Source organism: Apostichopus japonicus, chromosome 8 (assembly GCF_037975245.1).
Source record: "Apostichopus japonicus isolate 1M-3 chromosome 8, ASM3797524v1, whole genome shotgun sequence".
Lineage (NCBI taxonomy): Eukaryota > Metazoa > Echinodermata > Holothuroidea > Aspidochirotida > Stichopodidae > Apostichopus > Apostichopus japonicus.
In genome coordinates, this window is record NC_092568.1 from 42,958,876 (window position 1) to 42,972,412 (window position 13,537).

Here is a 13,537-nt window from a genome sequence, read left to right on the forward strand (position 1 = left end):
ATGTTCCGAAAAAGCGTGGCTATTATTCGCGGAAAATGATGAAGAGCATGCTAGCGTATCGCGGTCACAGGATGTGAATAACGAACTGTGATCAAAAATTGAACATCATCACAGTACTGACCTTGGTAGTTGGTGTGAAAATCTACCGCATTCTAACGGTACACGAATGTGAGCCTATCCAACTGATTAATATGTGACCGCTCCGCGGGCTATCATTGCATTTTCGTAACGTAGTTCAATGGGAAATTCAGTCGTAATGCAATACAGTGTTTCTAGAATTGCGAAGAAATTATTCCAGGGACAACAATGTGAACAAAATCATCATATTCTGAGAGAGAACATGTTTAGCTTCCTAACCATATCATTCACGTATATGTATGTATAACATACAGGTCTGTATTTATCGTAAATTGAAAGAAAGTTCGAAAAAGTTTACAACCAGTAGCAGCTACGGTCAAACCACACCTGCACACAGTAGTACCATTATACAGCTTTGGCTGATTGACGTCACAGAATCGTGCTCGCTTATTGGCTTAACAACTACATGAATGTGAGGTGATTGGTAGAATCTGGGAAATTCCCAGTAGAGTCAAGTTACACAGGATTATTTCGGGAGGGTGTGTCACTATTGGCAATTACAAGTACACCCAATTTCCGGCGGGAGTCGGAAGACCGAATAATTTTGAAGTGGAGAGTTGTACACTGGAAGCATATACAGTTAAGTTGTATTATCGACAGTGTTACGGCGTTGTGTATGAATTTCATAATAATAATGCTGTTTCATGGAGGAGTGTTACGCGGCGGTTTGAGGACCCAAACCATTGCAGGTCCGGGTCTGATCATGAAAGTTCGAGCATATTTTCGCCGATGTTTTTTTTTTGGGGACATTCAGACATTCTTCGCATCATTTTTCAAAGTGGCCTTGGTGCCCTGCTCACAATTTCAGCGTTGGCCTTGCTGCCCTCCCCACTGGCCTTGATGCCCTCCCCAAAAACATGTATTCCAAGGCCAGTTGGCCTGCCCTAGAAATTACGAAATTGGAGCCCTGTAAGGTCGTCCAGAGCTTGTTTACGAGGAGACTTGAAAGGGTCAATTTCACATTAGCTATGTCCGACACAGCTGTCGACAGTATATAATTTTCGCAGAATGAGACATTTGCAGCATACACAGAGGCAGGGTCATGCATGTGGACTCATGGGCATGAGATACTCCGGGTGCTGAAAAATCTTTCCGCGTGGATCTCACAAAATTGATCCAAAGTCTATGGCGTTTTACGTTGGTTCTTCTACTTGGAAAGCTAAAAAAGCTAATGCTTTTGTTGGCTGAGGTATAACTGCAACCTCCAACAACACAGAATTGTGGCATTTCGGGGGAAAAGGAGTTATATCGTTGATGTTTTTGGCAGCTTTTGGCAGATGTTTTTATACAACTTTACACACTAAAAGTATTGTTGTGAGTGAGGTATACAAACAATGACGTCACATGGTCACCTGATGTCTTCGGAATGTTTCAGGAATGTCTGAAATAGGTTTCATAAAAAGCTGACTTTTCTTCCCATTTTTCACGTATTTAACGTCCGAAATTGGTAAAGTTAATTACAGCAATGTAATTGGAGTGAGTTAAGGATTACATACATGCAAAATGGTGGGATTTTATGTTCATCGAAAAGTCTCCATAGTTGGTCTTTAACTTCTAAAACAAATTGCCTAGTCAGGCAAGTAGCTTCCAGAAATGACAGGAAGACTGGTAACACAATCAGTTTTTATTGTCATATGCACTGTTATTTGTTTTCATTTTCACATGTGTTTTATGGCTTATGTGGATGATAGTGATGCTAAATATGGTGATGATAATGTCTATTCGCATTATTGTTTTAAAAAATATTAACATTTGCAGGATTTCTGAACTGAGAAAATCATTCATTGCAATTATTGTTATCTACAGTGGTGTTCCGTTAAGGTTGACCTAGTCGTCCAATTTTAAAATGTCCGGAAACATCTGAAAATGTCCGGATCTGTCTGGTTCCGTCTCAACATCCTGTTAAAAATAATATCTCAAACCCAGCATTCAAAGCCCAAAGTGTCCGAAAACGTCAGAGGTAAAGTTTACAAGCCCAAAAGGAAGCCCTCATGCGACATCACCAACAGCTGCCGAAAGACCCGGACCTGATACCTGACCGGGAGGCCGCGCAAGTACTGTGGCTTCTGGGCCCGTTAGCCAGACTGGTCTATGACCCAGTTTGCGAGGATCGGGATCCGGTCAGTAGAATCCCGCCGACATAACGTGCTGGCAGCAGTAGGCTGGGAGGCTGAAGGATCAAAAGAGAGACTGGCGGCCCTACCCACTCTGGGGAAGGACCTATTGAATGGCCAGTTTGGTGACAAGGGTTAGACTGCGCAGAATCTCGCAGAGCCGATAGGCAATCATGCCCATACGGACGCTCAGACCAATCAAAACCCCCGAGGGGTAGAGGGCAGTGGCAACGCCGCTAAGAACTACAGGGGCGGAAGGCAACCCTTTTTAATTCCCCAGTGAATGAGGTCGCCAGGAGGAAAATCCTGTGGGGACTAGATCTTTTTTTTTCCCAAATTCTGGTCGCCCAGAATGAAAATGTGATCGCCACTTTGATATGCTAAATATTAGTACAAAAAAACACTAGGCCTAGGCTCAACATCGAGTAGCACTACTGTCAGTACTGACTACACTAATGTTGAACTATAGTATAATTAAGTTCTAATTCCCGCGCTTTGATAGTCGTGGCAACATAAGGCCCGTGTGTACTGTAAACACATGTATGGGACAATACCGTAACGTAGTAACAGTACATTTCAGTTTTTTGTGAAGCGTTCGTGAAATTTTCAGTTGCAAAAACTGATCGCCACAGTATTATAGGCTGGCGACTAGCATTAATTTTTCCAGAAATTCTCATCGCCAGCTGAGAATTGTGGTCGCCAATGCGACCATGGCGACCGTGATTAAAAAGGGTTGGCGGAAGGACTGAAAGGTTTCCGAGACATTCCCCCTGGGGACAGCGGTACGGCTGGTATTTGCATAACGAGAGATTGCGACAATGTCAGAATGATCAACTGACTATGTTGTCGTTCAGTGCCCTAGGGATGCCCACCCTTCCACGGATACAGTCAGGGAAGAATTGGAGCTCCTCATGACCCAGAGGTTTCAGTTTCTGGGCTCCATGCTTGATTTCCGCACCGTTTGGGTGAGACCGTCCTCAGAACGGGTCGCCAACACTCAGGAAGAGGTCCGACGCCTCCTCAACAGGCGAACCTCCAAGGCCAGACGCTGGATGAGCACCCTCGGCCTCATGACCAGCCTCGTAGATGTGGTACCATTCTGCCGCCTCAGAATGGGACCCCTCCAGCTACACCTGCTCAATCACTATGGCCTGGAGCAGGACATTCTCGACATGCGAGTACCTCTAAACGGCTTTTGAAACGGCCCACCTCTCATGGTGGCTCACAAAGGAGAACTGGGTCCAGGGATGCCCCTTCCGAGAACAAAAGACCTGAGTCTCAATCTCCTCAGACTGTGTGTTTGCAAATGTAGGGAAGGTTCGTGAACTACCTCCGTACATGAAAAAATTCCTGTATGCAAATTGCAGATAGCGAACCATTTTACAGTTCATTCCAATTGAGATTTGTAATTGGCAAAAGTCAGAGGGGCTGTCAGTGTGTGATTTCCATTGCATACAGTTAACTCAGTTGATTTACTATGTAATGATGAAAAGATCGTTGAGAAAAAGCAACGCTCTAGCAAGGACGGATCAAGAACCATCTCACCGAGGTTTAGGTTTGTGGTTAGATAGATGCCTTGTTAATTGACCCATCAATCACCTGCCCAATCTGGTAAGTTGAGATAAGAGAGAGATTGCCCAACATAATTTTCACTTGCCCCGGGCAACCGGGCAATCGTTAATGTACATACCTTGTTGTTACTCAATCACTCCAGCTAGCTGCTTGGTAGAAGCTCACAATTATTAGTAATTCCCAACTTTTAATTTACAAGAGCCCTATTGGATTTTGTGGAGGTTAAAGATCACAAGTTTACATCTAGGAGAAGTCTGGAATCTTGCCTTGAATGGGATTACTCCACAAGGTACAGCTCATTTATACTCTATATTTGGTATGTACCTATCCCTTTCATACTATTGCAGTGTCACTTCCGGTTCTACTTAAAATCAAGACATTAGCCAGCTGATTGCTGGCTCTTTATTCCACTGTAGCCAGATTATAACTAAAACTGGTTTTGAAATGACAGCTGCCAGGCAAATATAAACAAGAAAACCGATATAGTAAACTGAATATGATATTTGAATCACTTTCTGTTCTTTATGATTTGACCCGCCTGTAAACCCTTTTAACCATTCATTGCTTCCAAGTTATGTTCTTCATTGGTTCTGGTGAGCATATATTGAAGTTCTGCAAATTTGATCTTTCATAATTTGTTTAGAAGTGGAGAGCTGAACCTGTATTTTTTTACCATGTAGTGATACTATATGAAAAGCTAACAATTGAGCCTAATCTACTTTTTACTTCCAGCTTGTTGGAACTGTGACCCTCATCAGAGACCAACCTTCAGCGACATCCTGGTGACCCTAAAGACCATTATTGACTCTTCATTTATCGAAACACCATCTGAATCCTTCCATACTATGCAGGAAAGCTGGCGGCAAGAAATAGAGGAAGTCTATGATGAATTGAGACTAAAGGAGAGGGTAAGGAAGAAAAGTTGCTTGCCAGATGGTCCACAGAAAACAGCTGTGTGGGCCTAAGTAATATTGTTTATAGCTGCATAGCAAAAGTTTTTGTTATTGTTTACAACACATGGGAGAAGTTGCTTGTACATATTGTTGATAGTAACAAAGAAATTATTTCCACATTTGCCAGAGTTTTTTTTTGGACTATATCAGCTAGTTGTCTTTTGCAATGATTTTTATACCCAATAGATATTACATGTATCCTTGGAAATGGTGGAAAGCAATTTGTCCAAGTTATTAAAGTGCACCCCAAGGAAGCAACCAACAAGATGAGTCCATAGCTTGAAGTGAAGGAAACACCCTGTTTTATTTTTTGTTACTAACATGTATGAAGGAGTTGTTGCTCATTTTGAAATCCAGGACTCCAGGATTGATCTGGAAGATAATTCTGAATGTATCATACTGGTGCTGTGGCCGAGTGGATAAAGGCAGTGGCATTTGAAGCAATGAGGATTAGCAATCAGGAGGTTCAGGGTTCGATCTCTGGTCAGGTCATAAATTGGGTTTTCACCCAAGAGCAATCTACAGTGTTCTCATCTGAAAACACTTTCTAAATTGAAAAGATTACAAGTTTGAGTTAAAATGTTGAATTGGAAGCCACATGAAAGTTGTAAGCCCTTGCAGGCTTCTCCCACATTAGTGGTGGCTTAAGCATTGTAAAATGAACTGCCTGATTATTATTATCATTATTAGAAACAAAGTAAGCTTAGATCAATGTTACCTCTTTGAGACAACCATGTGAATGCTTTAACAAAGTGAATCCTTACATTAGAGATAGAATGAGTCAGGGCCTGTGTTGTATGCTTGATGATCTGGGTTCTTAGATGTGATGTGATTGCTGACCATACTTGTACTTTCTGAGTTTTACAATCCTATTGCAATTTTCTTTATCGATCAGACAAAATTGGAGGAAATGTGTTTGCATAGAAGTTGTCAAGTCAGCTGAAACAAGAAGCAAACCTTGAGCCTGCATTAATATTTACCAGAGAACCTTGAGTTTTTTCTTCAAGGATGAAATATTAAGACGTCAGGGCATTGTTATAGCATTTCTTGTAAAATGCATTAATGCATCTTCATGAAAAAGTCTTTAGAGTAAAATTACCTGGAATTTGATCATCTTTTTTGTGATGTAGCAGTTATAAGATTCTATTTGGTTATGTTCACAAACACAGAACTCTTTTAGTGATCTATTTGTGTCTTTTGTGTTTAGTCATTTATGTCACTGTAATGGCCAGACAAATTGCATAAGTTTCCCCAGCACAAGATTATGCATCTATAGGAAATGAAAGAGAAAACTTGATGAAACCTGCCAACTGTCTAGCACTTTTGACTTGATCACCGTTTATACTGAAGCTAAGTTTGGAGTTCAGGTTATCATCATTCAGTAATGATCTTTGTTCCTTTATTCAGGAGTTGCGCAGCAGAGAGGAGGAGCTGAGGAAAGCAGCCAACTGGCAGAGGGAGAAGGAAGACTTGCTGAATCTCAGAGCCAAAGAACTCGCAAACAGAGAGCTGGAGATAGTCAGGAGGGAAGTCATGCTGCTCATACAGAACCAACAAGCTGCCAGGCCTGTCCCAAAGAAAAGAAGAAATCACTTTGTCAAGGGGAGAACAAGGCTCAGTGGCAAAGAAATCAGTACACCACATGGTATTATAGATACATAGTGTATTCACTTAAGGCTCAGTGGCAAAGAGATCAGTACACCACATGGTAGCAAATACATCTTATTCATTTAAGGTTCAGTTGGAAAGAGATCAGTAAACTATATCACTGCATGGTACTATTTAAAACTGTTATACTCAGTAAAGGCTCAGTTGCAACAAGATCAATAACTACTTTGTTCACTTATGAAGTTTCATATTCAGGTAATATTCTTTAACAATCACAAAGAGATCAGAACAAAACATAGTGTTATGATCAACTTTAATACTCAGGTGAGTATTATGAAAGATTTTTAAGAATCTAATTTTGTGTAATGCAATAAAGGCATCTCTATCCCTGTCTTCCAGATTTTCAACACCAGATAAGCGTGACAGATCGCAAAAATGCCAGGTCGCCACATAGTCCAGAGAGTCCACCAAAAAGTCCTCTTCCAAATCTCAGGGTTTTGACCTGTAAGTCAAAAATTACACACCGAGCTTGTCTCTGGTGTGCAAAGTCAGTATAAGTTGGTTAACACATGCCCCTGATCTGCAGTGAAAGTATGAATACAAGATACTTGTACATGGATATGTATGCTGAATATAACACACAGTGTATCTGTGATGTTAATCACACATGTTAATCTGTAAATATTATCAAATCAAGAGCTTGATTCTACAACCCTTTTCAGACATTTCAGTTATATTTCACTTTTGTGGTTATGAAAGTTAAACATTATAGGAAATACTGATTCTGTTTCACCGTAGGTGCCAATTAAGCGCAATGTAAATATTAAGTTTGTTATGTTATCCTATTTCATTGCTGAAAGCAAAGACATTGCGTTCATGATGCCGTGTGTATTCGTGCGTGTGTAAGTGTGTGTTTATGTGATGCCTTGGATTGTAAACACAGTAACTCAATATTCTAAAAGTGGATGGACTGCAAACTTTGTATATAAATGCCTCATAGTGAGTTCTCTGTTGCTATTGTTTTTGGTTGTGGTCAAAGGTCATACTAGGTCCCCACAGGTTAAAAACTGTGTAAAGTTGTCAATACAACTCAATTTCCTGAAGTTGGATGGTCTTTAAACTTTGTATGTAGATGCACCATATTGAGTTCTCGGTTGCTATTGTTTTTGGCTGGGATCAAAGGTCATACTATGGCAAGAAATCACAGAGCCTACTGGCTTTCTGGTTTAACATATATCATTTATCAGTATGGGCATGAATAATGTCAGTTGCAATCCAACTTATGTCCTGCATTTTCTGTCTGTTTTGCCACTTTCTTCTTATCTACATTTTCATTCTTAGAATTGTCCCAATTTTTCATAAAGGTTAGCTGATTGCTTAAAGATTGGCTTGCATTGGTACAAGTTATATTTTGTGATTGATTTGTCATTTCACATTGTGTATACATCCATTGTCGATGCTGTTGCTAGGTGACATTGTATCTAAATATGGACATTTCTTTGTGTAATATTGGAAAGTGAGGTTTACAGGTATATACCTGACTATTTTACCTAAAGATTGCTGTTGCATATTACATCAACAGTCATCTCTTCTTATATAGACTTTTGTAGTTTGTGTTGAAGAATCTATTAGAGATGTAGTAAATTGCATCGATGGTGTTTAGGTTTCTTCTTAACACACTAAAACAACATTTTCAGAAATCCAGCATATATTTGATGTCTGCCGTAGCTACTTCTGTCAGTCTATTGTTTCTAATTTATTGGGTCGAATATAGTGCAAACACACTATAGCACTAGAAATGACAGTAGATTTTGTATAGTTTCTTGGTTTGTTAATTTATTAGTTGTATAAAATGTAAACACATTTTAGCACTAGAAAAGACACTAGATTTGTATGGTTTCTTGGTTTGTTAATTTATTAGTTGTATAAAATGTAAACACATTTTAGCACTAGAAAAGACACTAGATTTGTATGGTTTCTTAGTTTGTTAATTTATTAGTTGTATAAAATGTAAACACATTTTAGCACTAGAAAAGACACTAGATTTGTATGGTTTCTTGGTTTAGTATTTTTGTGTTGAATATAGTGCAAACACACTACAGCACTAGAAATGACACTTAATTTGTATGGCTTCTTGGTTTTTTAATTTATTAGTTGTATAAAATGTAAACATATTTTAGCACTAGAAATGACACTAGATTTGTATGGTTTCTTGGTTTAGTATTTTGTTTTTGTTGAATATAGCGCAAACACACTATAGCACTAGAAATGACACTAGATTTTGTATAGTTTCTTGGTTTGTTAATTTATTAGTTGTATAAAATGTAAACACATTTTAGCACTAGAAAAGACACTAGATTTGTATGGTTTCTTGGTTTAGTATTTTTGTGTTGAATATAGTGCAAACACACTACAACACTAGAAATGACACTTTATTTGTATGGCTTCTTGGTTTTTTAATTTATTAGTTGTATAAAATGTAAACATATTTTAGCACTAGAAATGACACTAGATTTGTATGGTTTCTTGGTTTAGTATTTTGTTTTTGTTGAATATAGCGCAAACACACTATAGCACTAGAAATGACACTAGATTTTGTATAGTTTCTTGGTTTGTTAATTTATTAGTTGTATAAAATGTAAACACATTTTAGCACTAGAAAAGACACTAGATTTGTATGGTTTCTTGGTTTAGTATTTTGTTGTTATTGAATATAGCGCAAACACACTACAGCACTAGAAATGACACTAGATTTTGTATAGTTTCTTGGTTTGTTAATTTATTAGTTGTATAAAATGTAAACACATTTTAGCACTAGAAAAGACACTAGATTTGTATGGTTTCTTGGTTTAGTATTTTGTTGTTATTGAATATAGCGCAAACACACTACAGCACTAGAAATGACACTAGATTTGTATGGTTTCTTGGTTTGTTAATTTATTAGTTGTATAAAATGTAAACACATTTTAGCACTAGAAAAGACACTAGATTTGTATGGTTTCTTGGTTTAGTATTTTTGTGTTGAATATAGTGCAAACACACTACAACACTAGAAATGACACTTTATTTGTATGGCTTCTTGGTTTTTTAATTTATTAGTTGTATAAAATGTAAACATATTTTAGCACTAGAAATGACACTAGATTTGTATGGTTTCTTGGTTTAGTATTTTGTTTTTGTTGAATATAGCGCAAACACACTATAGCACTAGAAATGACACTAGATTTTGTATAGTTTCTTGGTTTGTTAATTTATTAGTTGTATAAAATGTAAACACATTTTAGCACTCGAAATGACACTAGATTTGTATGGTTTCATGGTTTAGTATTTTGTTGTTATTGAATATAGCGCAAACACACTATAGCACTAAAAATGACACTAGATTTGTATGGTTTCATGGTTTGTTAAATCTTTTATTTGAATATAGTGCAAACACTATAGCACTAAAAATGACACTAGATTTGTATGGTTTCTTGGTTTAGTATTTTGTTGTTATTGAATATAGTGCAAACACACTATAGCACTAGAAATGACACTAGATTTGTATGGTTTCTTGGTTTAGTATTTTGTTGTTATTGAATATAGTGCAAACACATTATAGCACTAGAAATGACACTAGATTTGTATGGTTCTTGGTTTGTTCAACTTTTGTTAAATAAAGCAGTTATCTCTACTCAGTACATATCTAGCTCAGCAACAAAGCCTTATTGTATAATTAAACTATGACAAACCAGTAAAATAAAGTATTCTTGTGATAATATGGATATCATTAATCATATTTTGTGCAGTTCCAAAGGGTAAGACGTGGGGTCCCAGCTCTCTACAGAGGAAGCACAGGACCAGTGCTCTAAAGCCACACACCATGTCAGCTGCCACTGGCAAGAAATTTTCAGGTTACTTAACACCATCACCAACTAACCATGAAGGATTTTCCGAGCCTGATGGTAACAATCTCATGTTTTGTTTGATTTCCTTAATGTACTTCATTATTTCATAAATATGGCTGTAATATTTTAGCATAAATATGGTTGTAATCTTTTAGCCTTTGCACCAACCATACCTTCTATTCCCAATCTCTCACAATGGCTATGATTATGGGAGGGAAATGTTTCGTACTATTTCTATTTTATCACTATTCCTTATATCTTTCTCTGGAAATAATGTCAAATTCTCCCTTGAATGTTTTACACACATACTGACTCACATGGTTAAGATAATGCTATGTTAGTGTTATCCAGTGTTTGTAAAACTTTACTTGAGAGTACTAAGTAACTACTTCTTTCAAGGGCATACACAGAGATAAGTACATCACCTACGGACCCAAATCCCCTTGTCACCAGCACATGTACACACTCACATGATGAAGAAGTATGTTAAATGATCACCAGCACATGTACACACTCACATGATGAAGAAGTATGTTAAATGATCACCAGCACATGTACACACTCACATGATGAAGAAGTATGTTAAATGATCACCAGCACATGTACACACTCACATGATAAAGAAGTATGTTAAATGATCACCAGCACATGTACACACTCACATGATGAAGAAGTATGTTAAATGATCACCAGCACATGTACACACTCACATGATGAAGAAGTATGTTAAATGATCACCAGCACATGTACACACTCACATGATAAAGAAGTATGTTAAATGATCACCAGCACATGTACACACTCACATGATGAAGAAGTATGTTAAATGATCACCAGCACATGTACACACTCACATGATGAAGAAGTATGTTAAATGATCACCAGCACATGTACACACTCACATGATGAAGAAGTATGTTAAATGATCACCAGCACATGTACACACTCACATGATGAAGAAGTATGTTAAATGATCACCAGCACATGTACACACTCACATGATGAAGAAGTATGTTAAATGATCCTACAGATGCAAACCACGTCGTGCTCAACTGATCCTTGATCCTGAAGGAATGTCTTGATGAGCTTCTGCCAGTTTTATTGAAGATTATTAATTTTTCACTAAGCTCTGGTACCATCCCATCATTCTTAAAATCCACCATAGTAACACTTTCTATCATCAACAAATCATCTCTAGACTCTGAAATTCTTCAAAACTATCGTCCAATCTCTAATTCCTTGGAAAACTGATTGAAAAGGCGGCTTGTAACTGTTTTGATCCTTTCATGTATCTTCAAGATTTTGTTTTACTATGCTGTATTTTTGTACTAATTTTTTTCTTGTAAAGCACATTGAGATCGTCGGTATAATGAGCTATATAAATAAGTATTATTATTATTACTTAAGTGTGCTTAAATTGTGTATCCTGGAGTATTTTATTTGTTCATTTCAATAAAGACATGTTCACAAAACAAACTATAAATAGTAGACCAAACAAAAACACTGTGCAAGCATTTTTACATGAAATTAAACGTTAAGACTGTAATTCATGGAAATTTATAAACATTTAATGGTGTCTTAAAATTTTTCTCTATGCAGAGCATTATCGATTTCCCCGGCCAGACTGGATAGATGTTGGACCCTCGCCACAAGACAGAAGGACAGATGAACCTGAAACCATAAAGAATCGAACAAATGTTGGTTTATGTGGTGCAGCTACCATTTTGGCTGCAGTTGCAGCAGGGTGTGACATACGCCAATTTAATTTGGACATTGTTAGAAGTGGTGAAGTAGAGCATCGTAGATCTGAATTTAACAGACAGCATTCTTCTTCTCAGACAGATGTTTCATCTCCCTTTGAAAGTGAATGGAATAATGGTGTCTCAGTGGATGAGATGACATCAACCACCAACTTGATTCAGTTGTCTCCTTCAAAAACAAAGAAGCAGCCTAAAAGATCTAATGAAACAAACTGCCATAACTCTCAAAGGAGGCGGAGTTCTCATGACCGAGCTCAAGATTTTATTCCAAGTTCATCTGGATCAAATTGGACCTTAATTAATAAAACGTCTCACAGAAGGACTGCCTCAGCAGATGATTCACTGGATACAATGATGCACAAGCGAACACCTTCAGATAGTTCATCTCCGTCATCAGTCTTCTCTGCTGGTGATTTGGATCCTTGGTCCAGCCCCACCCACAGACCCAATAGCACAGAGCAGTCACCTAGAAGAGTGCCATGTGAGTTTCTTGAATCTCTCTAATTGCTGTTTGTGATGCAATCAGTAAATCAATGTGTGTGGCATGGCTTGTAAGCATGTGTATGGCTTGTAAGCATGATATCCCATGAAAGGGAATTTGGTAAGAGGATGCCTCAATAAGTGCAAAACCCTAATGTGGTTAGTAATGATTGAAGGTCATTTAAGGTCAATATGTCAAAATGTAGAAACCTTGTAAAGACAATCTCAGGAGAATCTTGTATGGATCTCTTATGTGGTAGGGGGGTAACCCATATGTATGGGACAAGTAGTTTTGGAATATCACAGTCAATGAAAAATTGTATGGATCAATTAAGTTCTGAATATCACACTCTGTAAAATATATGTATGGGACAAGAAGTTTCTTAATATCAAAGTCTATAAAATATTGTATGGATCAATTATTTTCAAATTATTGCACTCTATAAAATAATGTATGGATCCGATCCCGATTATCACACTCTATAAAATAAATGTATGAATCAATTAGTTTCCGAATATCACACTCAATAAAATAAATGTATGGGACATGTAGTTTCTGAATATCACACTCAATAGAATAATATATGGATTAATGAGTTTCTGAATATCACACTCAATAAAATATGGATCTATTAGGTTCTGAATATCACACTCAATAAAATATATTGTATGGGACTAGAAGTTTCTGAATATCACAGCTTATAAAATAATGCATGGATCAATTATTTTCTGAATATCATACTCTATAATATAAATGTATGGGACAAGTAGTATTTGATTTAGTTTAGAGATGTCCTGTTATATTAATTTAATTGCAGGATCACGAAGTATCAAGATATCATGCTCTATAAATTCCAGTTGTATTACATCGTAAAATTATTAGATGGAGAGAGCAATGTTACGATGTTATAATTTATAAAAGTCAAGTAGTGTCAAGATGTCATCCGCAGTAATATAGTTTCAAGCCTCTGAAAAATAATTTAGTATAATTGTCACAATGTGTTCAAATAGATAGATGGATCAAG

The 13,537-nt window shown here is 37.3% G+C and overlaps 1 protein-coding gene across 4 annotated transcripts in view; it reads left to right on the forward strand.

Moving 5' to 3' along the window:
- Nucleotides 1-13,537, forward strand: part of LOC139972107 (mitogen-activated protein kinase kinase kinase 9-like) — a 67,348-nt gene that overhangs the window by 44,189 nt on the left and 9,622 nt on the right. For all 4 annotated transcript variants that reach the window (XR_011794584.1, XR_011794585.1, XM_071979043.1 and 1 more), the window contains exons 5-9: nucleotides 4,557-4,732; nucleotides 6,185-6,422; nucleotides 6,785-6,889; nucleotides 10,174-10,329; nucleotides 11,872-12,513. Coding sequence is in view for 2 of the 4 variants with exons in the window: in XM_071979043.1 (XP_071835144.1) it covers nucleotides 4,557-4,732; nucleotides 6,185-6,422; nucleotides 6,785-6,889; nucleotides 10,174-10,329; nucleotides 11,872-12,513 (1,317 nt within the window). In the remaining 2 variants the exon portion in view is untranslated. The remainder of the gene's footprint in view (nucleotides 1-4,556; nucleotides 4,733-6,184; nucleotides 6,423-6,784; nucleotides 6,890-10,173; nucleotides 10,330-11,871; nucleotides 12,514-13,537) is intronic.